This window comes from Aphis gossypii, chromosome X, assembly GCF_020184175.1.
Source record: "Aphis gossypii isolate Hap1 chromosome X, ASM2018417v2, whole genome shotgun sequence".
In the NCBI taxonomy this organism is placed as follows: Eukaryota; Metazoa; Arthropoda; class Insecta; order Hemiptera; family Aphididae; genus Aphis; species Aphis gossypii.
The window spans coordinates 17,274,505-17,291,301 of NC_065533.1; the positions used below are offsets into that span (position 1 = coordinate 17,274,505).

General features: G+C 26.6%; 1 protein-coding gene across 1 annotated transcript in view; it reads right to left on the reverse strand.

Moving 5' to 3' along the window:
• The window catches only part of LOC114121939 (long-chain fatty acid transport protein 4-like), a 45,959-nt gene that overhangs the window by 14,651 nt on the left and 14,511 nt on the right, over positions 1 to 16,797 (reverse strand). Inside the window, exon 2 of the mRNA XM_027984456.2 lies at positions 6,033 to 6,463. Within this exon, the coding sequence (XP_027840257.2) occupies positions 6,033 to 6,463 (431 nt within the window). The remainder of the gene's footprint in view (positions 1 to 6,032; positions 6,464 to 16,797) is intronic.

A 16,797-nucleotide genomic window follows, 5' to 3' on the forward strand; every position in this document is an offset into this window, starting at 1 on the left:
AAAATAAAATAAGATCAACGATCAATTTTTCCGTTTATAATGATTCTGAATCATAGCCAATATACCTTTATAAAATTAATTTTAAGTTTAGGTGAAACTTTGATAAAAAAAGACAAATGGTCTTTTCGAAAGTGTATATGTCGGACAGATCATTTTTTAATGATGTTTAAAACTTCATACCTTTATTTATTGTTCTATAAAATCATTGACCATTATGTTCAAATATTTATAATATAACTTGACACGCTTGTCTCTACCTGTCAAGGCAGAAATTAAATGTCAAACTTTACTTAAAATAATTAATATTTATACTTGCAATTGTAAACAATTATTTATTGCTGTGCACTATTGCATAAAGATTTCAAAATTATTATTTATAAGTAATAAAATCAACTTGTTTTACATTAAGTTTAATTAATTTGAAATACTAAAATTTATTAAATTTACATCCCGATCAGTTAAAATAGAAAATATATTATTAACATTTATTAAAAATCTACACTTTAATCAAATTCGAACATTGTAATTAATTTCAAAAACAATACTCCTATAGGTATACCTAACAAGCAATTTGATTGCAACACACTTAAGACATACATTATAAAATGCTAATATGTATATTTTTAACAATAGGAAAAAACAACAAATCATAATAAATATAAATTAGTAGATAGGTGTATAATATGTATATATGTATTATGTATAAATATTTGTTTGAACAACTATTTAATTGCTTTAAATAACCTATGGGTATAAATTATTTTATTCTATAATCTAAATGAAATGATTTTAGGGATAAACTAAAACAAAACATCTAAAAATAAGTATATATATATATATATATATATATATTATATATACCTAGGTTTTGAATTCTAAGTATAAAATAAATGATTTACTAAAAAATAGAAAAACGAATAACTGATTTAAATGGCAATGATTACGAATTAAGTTTATCAAAATAAAATAATTTAATTGACGTGAAAAATATACAAATATCACGTACAAGTTGATTCCTTTGGAGAAACTAAATTACTGAAAGCTTTATGAACAATTCACTTGGAATACAAATTAGTATATAAATGAGATTTGAGATTTATATAAAGTTAAGTTCAAAGTTTTAGTGAACGATTGACGACGGGTTATTAAGTTTTTTCATCTAAGAAACTATATTTATTAAAATCGATGAGCTATGTAATAAATAACTAAATAATAAGTAAAAAGAATTAAACTGTAGCTTAACGTTACAACTTAAATTCATAGTTTTAGTAATTTTTTATAATAATTATAGAAATTATTTATTTCTATACAAGAAACTATATTCTTGTCATAAAGACATCATTGAAATAACATTTTTTAAATTTATTTATTAATATATAGTGGGTTTAGAAACTCAAATTTTATTTTATTCAAATTTAATTAATTTATATTTTTTATATAAATTCTGATGTTCAGTCTTACCTGTTACCTAACCTATCTAGTATTGAGTTATTAAAATCAAATTGTTTTTATGAAATTTTACACATTGCTAAGTTACATCTGAATGGTTATGAATAGATATATATAAATATCCCGTATGCATTCCAGCAGTATATTATAAGACTACATTTTAGAAACATAATTTCTAGCTAATCAAATTAGGAGTATATTAATAAAATAATAAATTATATGTATAATTTTTTAAATATATAATATACATATGTATGTATAATATATGTACTAAATTAGCATAATACAAACATTTTGTTTATAAGTGCGTGTATAAAAAACTATAGCAAACAAAGTTTCAAAATAAAATCAATAGAACACCATAGGGATGTGACACTACACACGAAAAATATTAATACCTAAAATTTTTAAAAACACAAATACGATGTGGATCTACGAATATGGTTTATTGAAATACAATTATTGAGTATATTGGCCGTTATATTTAAAGGTTGGGTTTACACTCTCAAGTTGTATAAATATGAAATCATGTTGAGGTTGAACTAATCTAATAATGGTTAAAAGGTTTTGGTTTTATAGGAAACCGAATAAAACAATTCAGTAATTTATTAAAAAATTTTATTGGTCAACAATAAAACAATTTATTAATAAATAAATGATATATAATGATAATATACATATATATATATATATTAAATATGTATAGACTATAGAGAGAGCGAGAGTACAGATAGTGCGCGAGTTTATTATTCAAATGAGAATTTTGAGTTAATATTTTCCGACGTCGGTTCAACTGATTTCATTTGTATATACAAACATAGAAATATGACAGTAATTTATCATTATCGTATGAATAATGGAGTTCATAAATGATGTGTAATGCAAATAATATGTTAATATAATACGTTATACTCCGCTCACTTTATGTATAAAACTAGAAATTGTGGTTTCACGCATAAGCGATTTTTAAAGTTAACACGTAATTTCCAATATTCCGATTAAACGTGTCAGAATTATATGATAATATGATATTGATTTCAACAACTTACTATACACTCCAATATATTATTCTGAAATTAAAAAAAGAATGTTATCGGAACAATAATGATGTAGAATAAGGAAACAAATCAAACAGTTTAAAATTTATTTTACTATCTTCGTGTACCTACGTATAGGTATTATTATTATTTTTACTATACTTCACTCGGTGACCGACCGTAATACTAGATAAACCAGTTTCAATATTAAACGTGTATCGAGACGACTCTCGATGCAGGCCAACTAGTACATCAGGAAGTCCGACTGGAGTTGAACAAAACCGCGGTAAATGCGTTTCGTTATATTATTTTTAAGTTTCACAGCCGCACAAAATACACTTGGAAGTTAGTAATTTATCATTAATGTTTTTTGTTGAAGATATCATTCGACAAATCTCGTATTGAGAAAATTCCTATGACTAAAACGTTTTAAATTTTAAATTTTACTTTTATGTTATAATACACTTTTATTACGTTTAACATAATATTTCCATTTCTACGGCTTTGCGGTTCAACGAACTAATATGCATTGTTTTTTTATGTTATTTCAAAAATAACAGTTGTATTATTTTATTGTTATTCTACTTTTTTTTTGACAAATTATTTCAACTAACTTTCTGTGTACCATTTGAATAGTAAAAAATATGATTTTTTTTCATAATATTAACTTTTCATTTGAATGTTAATGTATTCGACTTTATGGTATAATAATAGTCGTTCTGAAAAGTTCAGTAAACATGACGATAATTTTTATTAGATCGTTTGCTCGATGTAAACGAATTTGTTGAAAGTTTAGATATTATAAAAAATAAGGTATATAATCAATAAAAACGAATTTTTAATCAACGCTGATTTTATGATATATACAAAATATTAACAACAGCGAAAACGCCTATTAGGTTGATTACACTTGATGTATAACTCAAAACAAAAATATAAGATTTTTACTATACTTTTTTTCTAATATAATCACTTACCTACTATTTAAAATACAAACACAGTACATATGCAAGTTTACTTTATATATTATAATCAATATGACTTTTAACTAGGTACTTATAAACTAAACTACCGTCTGTATAGTAGTTATATACAATAAAACGATTAATACTCGTATAGCTATTGTATCAGTTATTTAAAAAAAATATATAATATTTTTAGATGTTATATAATACAATTAGGAAGCATACATCCGCAAAATAATTTTCGGCCGACAACCGGTATATTTGGATACGTGACTTTGAGTGAAACCAAGTTAACCTTAGTAAACAATATTGCCCAGTTGTTGTAAAACTTGTTAGATTTCTTTGAAATCCTACGTGTATTTGTACATGGCCATAAGTATACAGTGTATCATGTACAATCCAACATATAGGCGTATTCGTTTTTATGTAAGCATACAATATCAATTAAACTCTAGGACGAATATGTCATAAGAGAAGAAACTTGGAAACACACAACTCAAAAGAGAAAATATCGTGTTAATATCTAACACGAATTAATTATACCGATATGGTCAATATGGATTACTTACACGAAACTCAAATGCATCAGTAGTTCGATACTTAAGTGTAATACATATTACACTTAATTGAATTGTGACTAGACGAAATATTATATCAGTATGAGTATATCACTTCGTTATAATATTATATTGTACATATGGACGAATAACTAAGTGTGTTACTATTTGTGTTAGTATTGGAAAACGTAAGAGGATTATTTTGAAAAACTATATTATATTGATTTCACAACTATGAGAATTCCATTACCTACGTATTTACTGTATGACGGCGGCAGTAAATCTAATATGAAATGTGCATTCAATAAAGAAAAAATACGAGGACTTGATCAGTCTGATCTTAAGTTACGAGGGTTATAAACGCACCGACTTTGAGAGCGTATATATTGTGAGCAATTCAAAACATCACCTGTAATAGTTATAAAACTATAACACTACTCTACGATAAAAAAGAATTATGTTAAACATACGACGTCACAAGGACGTCACATTATTATACTATAGGTGTCCTAGTGCTGTAGTAATGACCCGATTGCTTAGAAATCCACTTAATAAATTCTTCATTAACCTGCACAACCCATTACTCGCGTATATTTTAATAATCATCGACACATTAAAAATCGTAAATATTGCATACGTTGTTCGGAACTACGTAAGTACGAAGTAATTTCTTTTCAAGAAATCATAGATATCGATTGAGAAATGAGTGCTAAAATACACGAAGGACATTCGAACTACGTACAGCTGTACGGTACAGGTAATAATTATTACGTTATCAAGAAAACATACTATATAAGTGTAAATAATACAATCGCCGGTTGTTATCTTACAGAAAAGTCGGTTATTATTGCAATAGTTGCAGTGTTATTCGATATAATATTAATTAACATATTACATCTTATTATTATCAGTGGAACCCCGAGAAGGGTGGGGACCCAAGTCTGGAACGGGTCAAGTGAAAAGGTAATCAAAAATCGGCATTTTTAATATTTCGGGGTTTTTTTTTTCTATTGAAAAGATAGTTGTTAAGTTAGTAGGTACGGTAATTTACGTGTAACTAACCAACGGTTGGTAGTCCGTATGTATCTGATCTTGGACTCTATAATTGGTTTTTCCACTATAAAATCATACGAACATTTTCCATATGAATATACCTATAATACGATATTATTTTATATTTGCGTTTTACTCTGACTACTATACGTTATCGACGGGCTTCACGCGAATGCGTTATAGATACGTCAGTCCGAAATTCCGAATAAAAACATTTTAGGAAAACTACTTGTCGCGAAAACACGACAGCAGTCGTCAGGAATGTATTAAAATGACACACGTCTCGCGATAAACGACTCCGGTCTCTAACGATAATAAATAATAAATAATGATAAATCTAATCGTCTCGAATGCGCGCCATAATTATTATGATAATAGTAATAGCAATCTACTCGCGTTTTCGGTCGCGATAATATTATTGTTTCGTGTGCCCTCATTAATACATTGTGATGCTGTTATGTATAATATAATATATGACTGTATATCACACTAACACGTTTGTTTAACGCCATAGGCGTAACTCGAGAGGGGGACTTGAGAACTGTTAGATAGCAAATCAGAATTTTTCGGTAAACGCGTGTCTACACATATTCGATTTTTAAAAAATACCTATTATACATTCACCTATGAGTTTCAAAAAAAAAAAATAAATAAAAGATGAAATAAATTTTAATAATCGAGTTCTAATGTTATGCGTTTAAGCGATGCCGACACCTTGTCCCGCAATACGCGGTATGTTTTTTGGTTTAAAAAAAAAAAATTTCGGGACCCGTCCCGTCGCGGTACTCACTCGTCGCGACCGACAAATCAAAGCCCTACAATAAGAGTTACGCCTATTACCACAGCCGTTATACGACTACGATATATACGAAAAAAACGCATCGTTAACGATATACGTAGGTATATAATAATACCTAGTAAACGAGTACCTATAATAATAAATTATATTATATTCGTCGTTTAGTACTGACCTTATGTCTCTGGGCGCAGTGCGGTACACCAGGTAGATGAATTTGTAACCGCCGCTGGCGACAAACGCGATGATCGCGACCGCGACGACTTGCAACAGGAACGGCAGACCCATAGTGTACCATACGAACGCGCACGTCACAGTGAACGCCGCTGCGGCGACGATGACTTTTACCGCGACGCACACCGCTCCGCGCGCCCTGCCACCGCCGCCACCGCCGGTACTTTTACTGTTGCCGCCGCCGCCGTCGAGTCGCTGCTTGCCGTGAACGCCGTCGTCGGTGTTGTCACAACAATTGTTGTTTTGGGCGATCGGGTTGTCGCTGCTGTTACCGCCGTGGCCGTGGCCGTCGTCGTCGTTGCCTCCTCCGCCGTCGCCGCCGAGATCTACGACAGCGACTCCTCTCGGCAATCCTTTTTCCACGTCCCACTCCTGTTACAGCAATACAACACGATAACGATAACAATGTATAATAATATAGTGTTGCGATATTAATATATTATATACGTGCACAAGGTGAAACGGAACGATTTCGTTCGAAAACGAGTAAAATTCGTAGGCAAACATATAGAGTAGGTACGGAAACCGAAAAATAAAATTAATTTTAAAAATCGTTCGTGCCTGGTGATTTTAATATTACATATAGGCGGCGTTGGGTAAATCAAATTGTTGAACGATTTTTGAGAATACAAGATTTCAAATATTATAACATATTATAATATACGACCGTATAAAATGTGTACGATACAACGATTTTATTGAAGTACCTATAGTTCACAAAGCATCGTACAAATTGTAATACACGTGTATTATTGTACAAATTATAAAATGGTATAAAAAAATAATAGTTACTTTATTTTTATAACGTGCGTACATTAATGACGCGATCGTGTTATCACTAAAAAATGTAAACATCTCAAATATAATTTCTAATTTTTTTTTTCTAAACGACGACATACGATTTTAGTATTTTATACCTAATATAATTAGATTCCGGAGCAGAATCTTTTTCTCGCGATTTCTTATTGATGTTCGAAAATCGAATATCGATTCGGTATTAGAGAAGGCACTTGTATAAAATTAGGTTTATATTATATATACGTAGGTATAAGTGTATAAGTAGAGACCGAAATTAAAAACTTTTAAAAAATTTTTAAACACTATGGAAATATATAAAGGAAAAATTACTGAATATCTAGTGCATTAGATATTTCATAATTTTTCATAAACTTGATAAAAATATTATTTTCAGACCACTCAACTTTGTTATTATTTACAAGATAGACTCAAATGATAAAATTTAACAACAAACTTTTAATAGATTCAAACACCAAAATACTAAACACTATCATTTTCCCTAATAATAACAACAATTTCAAGTGATTTTTTTTCTTCAATAAAATAGATTTATCATGACTCATAAGATAGATTTAACATCACATCTCTCTGATCCTCACGTTATTTAAAATAACTTTAAATTAATAACGTTTTCTGTGCTTTTTTTACAATTTTAAAGCAAAATATGAACATTTTTTAAATAGTAATATTCTTAATATTATCATAACTTGCATACAAATTATTTAAACACTGTAAAATATACAACATGCAAACATGTGAAATAATGTTCTAAACTTCAAGTTTGATTATAGCTCAACACAATCTAATATTAAAGATATCATCATTTATCACAAGATTAATTCTGCTCAACGCAAATTAGCTATGTTGCGCAGAAGTCAAAGAAAGTAAACAAATGATGCCCAGAAATATTTTTAATTTCAATTAATTGATTTATTTCTAGTTAAATGATATGCAAATTATAACATGTATTTATGAACCAATAAGCAATAATAATCCTCTAAAATTAAAAATAAATTTTATACATTCAACATTTTGAATCGCTTGCATACGGCACTTTAACCAACATGCAAATACGTATATAATTTTGAGATTACTCAGCAAACAGTTAGTGCATTACTATATCCAATCTACTAACTAATATAGGTTATTTTAAAGATTATTAGTTTATTAGTTATAATAACCAATTATTAAATATTAGATAATACGAATTATAGTAGATATAAGAACTCAAAATTGTAAATTATATTATACTTGATCACAATTTTATATAATAATCATTTTATAATTTAAAATGTTTAGAAAATAGGAAAATAAATAAATTATATTCGCGATATTTTTGACAAGACAGATAGATTATAATATTATATAATTAAATCAACGCCATTTACAATTACTAAATTCATTTGTTTTAGATTAAACCAGTGCAGATTGTTTGTGCGTAGGTACTATGATTTATTTATAAGATTCATCAGTCATCTTAATTTACATTTATTAACCAACTAAAAAACACTTTTAAAAATTAATTAGGTGTATTAATTATATACAACTGTGAGTATTCTTTTTTTAATCGACAACGTTTATATTTGTACTATAATTTATATATAACCTATCATTTAAGTTTTTTATTCATTACATTCAAAATGTTGAAAACTGCCTACTAAGTTACTAAGTAGTTACTAATTAGTAATAGTTATTTGCTATATTATATATAACGTTAATTACCACTCAAAATCAAATTTAATATAAAAATATCGATGTTTGTAAAAACATTAAACAACCAACTACATAGTGTAAATAAAAAAAAAATGGAAACGTTTTAGAAAAAATGAATCTTAATTTAATTTTATACTCATTTTTTTGTTAGTTATATTTGTGTATGTGAAAATAAACATACGTGAAAACATTTTTTATGTGAGAATGTTCCAAAAGTAAAGTTCGTGAACCAATTTTTTAGATTGGAAATGTTTCAAAAATATTATTTGAGAGAGGTAATTTCACAATCAATGCAAAGATTTCCCGAATATAGAGAAAAAATGGAAAAAAATAGTGCGATTTGTAAGTAGTACACTAAATTTAATAAAATCAATTATATTTATTTTATTGTAATATAACCTTGGATAGATCTATTACTAGAAGAAGAACCTTGTGTTACAATTTCAAGTTTTTTGACTGGGAAAAAAATATTCAATAATTGCCACGTGTAATGTGTATACAAATATATATAATATACATTAAGTTATAATTTAAAATTTCTACAAGTTATTTTTAAATAGCAATAAAATAACAAACAATTTTAAATCATTATTTTATGTTTGAAATTTGTCAACATTTAAATTTCAAATTCCCATAAAAATGAAATTGTGACCATAAATGCACAAACTTTTTTTAATTCCTGTTAGAAATAAAATATATATATCGAAGAAACTTATTATACATTTTCAAGACAAACATTTTTAAAATTTTTAACTAAAAATTAAATTTGAAAATTGTTATGATTATGACGTATATTTTTCAAAAAGTGAACCTCAATCCTTAAAAAAATAAATTATAACGATGTATTTTAAACATTTTTTATAACTGAGAGAATATAAGTTATGAAGAACCTTGTTTTAAATTCCTAAGTTTTTATACTTACAAAAAATGTTTATCAACATAGATAAAAAATAAACTAAAAAACATCTATATCTATAAAAAGAACCTAAATATATTGAAAATTATAAATAGTGATAATTTCAAGGTTATCTACTTATTTCAAATTTATGATAATTTATTTAAATATACTAGAATATTCTAACAAAAAATAAAATCGATGTTTAGTCGAAAACTGGTGTTGCATAGGTACATAATTCCGTTTTATTTTTAGTTTTTCTCAATTATATTAAAAAGCATAATGAATTTTTTACTTTTAATTAAATTTCCTATCAGAAACCACTCTCCCAATTAAAGACTAAAAGTTATTTTACTGCTTCTAAATAAAACAAACAATATATCTTGGTAAAAGCAATAGATATATCTATTGGTCCACTCAAAAGTTAAAATAGTGGTATAGATATTAACGATACATAAGTGGTTAATTGTATTTTTTTAACTTTCAATAAACATCAATATATGGTCAAATTTCTAGCCAGTTATCAAATATAAGCAATAAGACATTTTTCTACGTTAAATTAAAATTTTTATAACTATATTGTTAATTGACCTTCACTCAAAACTCGATGACTTATTATTGTTTCAAAATGGAGGTATACTAGATACAAGTAATACAGCACCAAGGTAAGACATGAATAGAATGAGTACCTAATACTCGTTTTCATTATATTATGAATAGTTTGCAATTCCGTTTTAAAATCTTCAAAATTGAATTGCTAATCAAAAAAAAATTGTTGATGAAAAAATACTTTAAAAATATTAAAAAAAAGAAGTTATATCTCTATAATATGATAATGATATTACTTACGGAATTATTTGATTATCTCAATTAATGTGATAAAATAAATCAAAATCTATCAACTTAGAAACGGAGATTATTATTTTTTAGAAAACTAAAGCAACCAATTCCAAAAATGATTTTTAACAGCGTTAGAGTATCGCAACAGCCATCTATAATACGTCATACATTATTAATGTAAACATTTTTATATTTTATTATATTTTTATTGAATGGAACCTACCTACATGCATAATAATATTGTCATTGAAAAAAATATCATACAAATCATTCAAGTATTGTAAAAACGAAATGTAATAATAGCATTATTATAATATGTAATGAATATACCAAAATGCAATATCTGTAGTGCATATCTGCAGTAGTGCAGTCTATATCTTATACCCTATAATCTATATTGTACTTATATTTTCCAAGTTGTAAATCATATAGGATATCAGATCCGGCGTCGGTACAATAATATTAATATAATCGATAGTGGATATTTTGTTATAAAAACATAAGTTGGCACAGTAAAACATGATATTGGTAATATAATAATAAACTTTTAGGCGCACGCACATGCAAACAAACACTCCAAGGTGACTGCCGGTCGGCGGGCGTATGTTACGAGCGGCGCCATTATAATACTGCCGCAGTTAGTTCGTCCTTTTATTAATCATAGGTTATTACCCATCACATAAATTATCCCCGATACCACTCTCTGACCACCATTATTACCTAACTAGATAGTGAATTTCGAATGTTTTACGAGTTTTTAGGCACTATGTCGGCATTCTAAATGATATTATAACAGAATTACCAATGTAGAAAAAAAAATAAAAAGCTTTCGTTTTCAACAACCGCAAACTGTATATAAACGGGGACTGTACGTGTATTTTGTCAAAACTGCATTGGATCATAGTTCTTTGTATAAAACTTTGACGATAATGACAAAAAAACAAACATTTAAAACATCTCCGGAGAATAATATCTGAAAATATAACATGACTGCGGTCTGCGATAACAATAATTTTTTAAGTAAACCGTTTGAAAAAGATTTTTTTTTTCATTTTCATAATAAACCAAAAAGAAACATCTAAGCAAAAGGTGTATTGGACAGTTTTCAGTCGCTAAATCGTATTTTAAATTTACAACCATATTATTCAGTTAGGTTACCACAATCGTAGTAACTGTGTTAATTGACAGAAGTGTTGTACTCCACAGCCCACTGTCACCTGAGTACAACGCGTTTCGTTTTTACAATCTTTATAAATTGTTATACATAAAAAGTTTTTTGATAGTACATTTCTTTTGTTTTCTCAAAGTGCTCTTATTTCGACAACTCATACAATCGATAACATAAAGCATGCATGCTGAAGTCGTTTTTTATATTGAAACCCGAACAGGGATGGGTAAAGTATCCAATGCGCCTCGAGATATTCTATAAAGAACATTTTATAGGCAACTCCTTATACATTCAAGTTTTTAGTTGTAAATAATCATTAACGGCAATTGCGAAAGTATTAACGCTTAAGAATTCTCATAACAATTCTGACCTGGGTTTTTATCAATAACTGTAAGTTGAATGAATTTTATTTTTTGATTGATAATTTTAATTGAGTTTTTTTTACAAAGAAAAACCACAATTTTCGTTATTTTAATTTTAAATAATAATTTTAATTACTGTAGAATCAATATAAGTAATAAATTTACTGATGGATATTTACCTAATTTATATTTTATTGAGTCATTTATATCATATAATATTATATACACTTTTTAATTTAATTTAATTTTACATTTGACATTTTTCTGACTTTTTAATTTCTTTCAGTAGTTTTAATTTTCCCATAACGTACTCATGTACCTAATTCCAAACAAATTATTTTAAAATTGAATTGCTCCTAACCTACTTGAACACAATTTCATTCTTTGCTTTACAAAGCAACTATCAGTAAAAACATCCTTTCAACATTTGCGGTATGACCAGGGTGGCACATTAATAGTATATATTTTATTTCCATTACATTAGCTTCAATAGGTCTTATACTCGGAAAAAAATGATAAAGAATTCTACACAATAATAATCATGTGGATTGTGAAATTGAATGTTTGAATGATTTAGAATTTTGGATCATAAAGCAGAATAATCTACTTATATTTTAATAGAACTGATAATAAAAAAAAATTAATAGTAATAAATGTTGACATTTTACATGGAATTTCGAATAGGTATCTAGATAGGTATATTATAATAAACGTACTAAGGATAAGTTATTTTGTTTTAAGCACTCGCTGGCATATCTTAACAATTTATTCTGCAGTGACCAAAAAAAAAAAAATGTATTTTTCAATCAAATGGAATATTAACTAATTCTAATTACTAAGAGTAAGTCACAATTCTTAGTCAAATTTAAAATTTAAAAACTTTTTAAAATTATCAAAAATATATGTACAAGGAAACGACAGGAACGCTTAAAAAATTATTTTTAAATGATTTAATATTTTAACTTTACATTATTACATCACAATATGTCACTAGTTACACAGCACAGTCCTGCTATGACATAAACTAGATATACAGGTTTGAGCTAAAAATGGTATGATGTTTGAAACAACAAAGATGTTTTGTAGGGCTTTTTAATCAAGAATTTCAAATTAAAAACATAAATAGGTACTATTTATAAGTAAATAAATAGGTATTGCTATAAAATATTATGCAATAGTGCAATACTTTCTTATGAAAACTTGAACAGTTCAATATTGTCACTGATTTGGTGGTCAAATAAAAAAATTGTACTTAATATGAAGTTCTATCATTCTATAGAGTTCGTTTTAGACTATTTGACTGCAGTAGTATTTTAAAATTAATTTTAAGTTGTGCAAAATGTATAATGTGGTGGGTATTTTATATAATTCAGATAACTCAAAGAACAAAATAAAAAATACCCAGCGGTCATTCTCTATCACTTATATATACAATTATTAAAAACTACTTTAAATATATTATGCACTGTTTTGGATTTTTTTTCTGAATAAAAATAGAAATATAATATTTTAATAGTTGAGCATAACATAACTAAGTGTTTGAAATTATTTTCAACCATATTCATTGTTCATATAGCACGTGAATGCATAATATTAAATATTAATAATGATACATTGATATAGATTAAACATGATTTATCAACATTATACAGTCATAAACAAAAAAGTTTTTATTATGGTTTAATAGTTTAGAAGGTAACTGACACATTTATCAGTGTGAATATTAACGTCAAGGAAAAACTAATTAATATTTCATTGTTAAGATAATTAAAGATTGAGAAATGCATTGTAGATGTATTTAAATGCAATATAGACAAAATATAATGAAGGTTATCCATTAAATAAAAAAGAAATGAACTTTTTGATGTTATAGACCTTTTAAGAATATACAAAAAAAAGATATAATCTTCCTATGATACATGAACACACTTCATATTGTTCTATAATCGAACTCGTCTAGGTATTTAAAGTAAATATAATATAAATTACAGTTTGATACTATCAATAACTATATTTAAATTACTTCCAATAAAGTTGTTTAGGTTTTTAAATTTTTGTTTATTTATTTTAATAAAAGAGTTCTTCTATAAATATTCCAACATAATTTCAAATATCTTAAATATAATAGATAATTCGGTGACTAAATTTTAAATAAAAACTTGAAATTTAAGTTTTTTTAATTATTATTTTGTTGGATTACATAATCATGAAAGACCTTGCAAGTGTTGTTTAGTAGTTTACTATTATTATAACAGTTTGAATGTAATAATGAATTATTATTTGAAAAATGATTTTAAACGGAGGTCAATTTACTAAATTAAATGAGTACCTTTTGTTACTAGGAACATGGATAGGAATTTTTGCTCATTAAGTTAATCTTAAAAAGAAAAAATGATTGACGATTTTTAAAGTTTATTGATGGTATAGTAATGAACTATTTTATTTAATAAATAATAAAACGTAAAAGCCCGATTCATAAATCTAAAATTTAATTTAAAAAAATAAAATATTAGATTTAAAAATTTCACCTTCAGACTAAGTTCCGATTTTTAAATATGTATTAGAAAAACATTTGATAAATATTTGAATATATTTTATGGTTAATTTTTTATATTAAAGTAGGTATATACTTAAAGGTAATTACAAAATTGTAAATTATACAAAACAATAAAACTGTCAGGAAACGGAAAATTATATGCGAGTATTTAGCTAAGGAATAGTAAATATTTATTCACAAATATTTTACGTCAACGACGAATTAGTGATTGAAAGTCGATGACCGTAACAATATAGATAGTATTATCTAAAGTTTAAGCACCTGGTAAAAAGTACTACATTTTAAAATAAAAAAATTTTTATTCTGAAACAAAAGAATAAATAAACAAAAAAAGCTTAGCTCACGATTTTTTTTTTATACAACTAAAATAATAACAAACAAAAAGTAAAGTCAGTGTAAATTCCATACATCGATGCACTCTATTAATAAATTGATAGTAAAATAAATTTAAGTTAAATATAATATAGTAGCAAAAAAACCACAGACGTATCTCGAAATTTTCTAAGTGTTGAAAACTTAAATAGTGATTAACGTAATAAAAACTAGGTATTTAGTTTTGGTCATTGTGACGAATATTCTTTATGCGTCTCGTTGAATAATTATAATAATTTATCACTTAGATTTTTTTAAATGATATCTCACTGAATTTTTTTCATAATATTTACATTGGTAATTATTTAAATAGTTACTTAAATTTTTTTTATCAATAGTTAATACTTAAATTACGAGAGTTACCTACGGCATTAACAACAATTTAATTCTATTAAAATAAAATGTATCACGACAACTATCTGTTATGACTGCGGAGTGCGGATCCAATTCGAGTACCTACATATAATCAAATTACTATACGTAACTCATGAGGACAAATCGAGTTTTCCCAATTTTTCAAGCATTGCCTCTAAACGCTGATTACAATTTAATAATAGTATAACCTTATTACTAGCTATTTTAAGTTATTATAATTAGTCAGTACTCAGCAGTCTACACGGTAATATAATAAACATCAATAATTATTACCTAGGTATATGTGATATTATACTGATATTCGTTATACAACACACCACTTCGTATTTTGTAGAACTACCTATACTTTAAGACATAAATCTGTTTTTAAATATACAGTTACTATTAAGTGTAATATAGCTGTCTAATTATTGTTTTTTTGACATTAAAACACATAGGTAAGTGTTTGAAATCAAATCGATATGAAACAGCCGCTCTGAGTGCAAGAATGGTATTTTCATAATATGTACCTATACCGCACGAGTACGTGGTGTACCAGTGTAGAAATCCATAACTTATCATCAGACAATACAAAAATACATGTATACCTACGTAACCACTGACCTTGACTTCGGTTGAAAATTATACACTGGAGAGGCGTTTCCTTCTTATAAAGTACACAATAAAGCAATTGCATAAACTGAATGTACATAATATATCGTAATATTATAAATAAAAAATGTATAGAGAGGTGGATTCGAGTACCACCGCCGCCGTACTATAAGTATAATCTAAATTCCTGCAAAAACCGGAATTTCCGGAGTGTATTTTTTTTTTTTTTAATTTTCTGCGATGTTGATCGCAAGTATCGTGGTTATCACAACGGCAACTCGATTTCTTACACAGGTCAATGTAGAATTTAATACACAGAACTGCGCCACTGCAGATCATGCCAAAACATTATACAGTATACTATCCACGACTAACAGCAATAATTACTCATCGGAAAAAAACGTTATTTGAAAAAAAAAATGTGGTTTTGCGTTGAATAATAATTACAATATAATATATAAATAATTTCTGAGGTTGATATTTAATTTACAATAATAATTATAATATAATATTGTAAACCAAAATACGCGCTAAAGACATTTCGAATTATTTAATTTTAAAAATAATAAAATAAACAATAACATAAAAATTAAACATTCGTAGATGTGTGTAATTCAGGGTTGTTATAGTTAGGTATACCTTCACGACCGTCAGAATTATTCTTTCTCCTAATCCGAAAAAAATACTTCGATTCATATTATTAAAATATACCTACTTTGTACAAAGCGGTTGAAAATACTCTCAGTAAGTAAGTACAAGTCTTTCAATTAATGATATATAAATAACGATGTCATAGTATTTCAGTAATGCATGAAAATATATAAATAAAATTTGTAAAAATATTGAAGGACAGTAAATAACACAGAAAAACCGCTGACTCTTCATTACGATGTTTTACTATTTGCGATTTATATAAATGTTGATGACGTAGACACAATCGTAGTCTGTAGACATGCACATATACAAAACAATAAACTATAGTTATGATATCGTTATAAGAGAGGTCGAGAGAATTTTAACATCGATGATTAAATT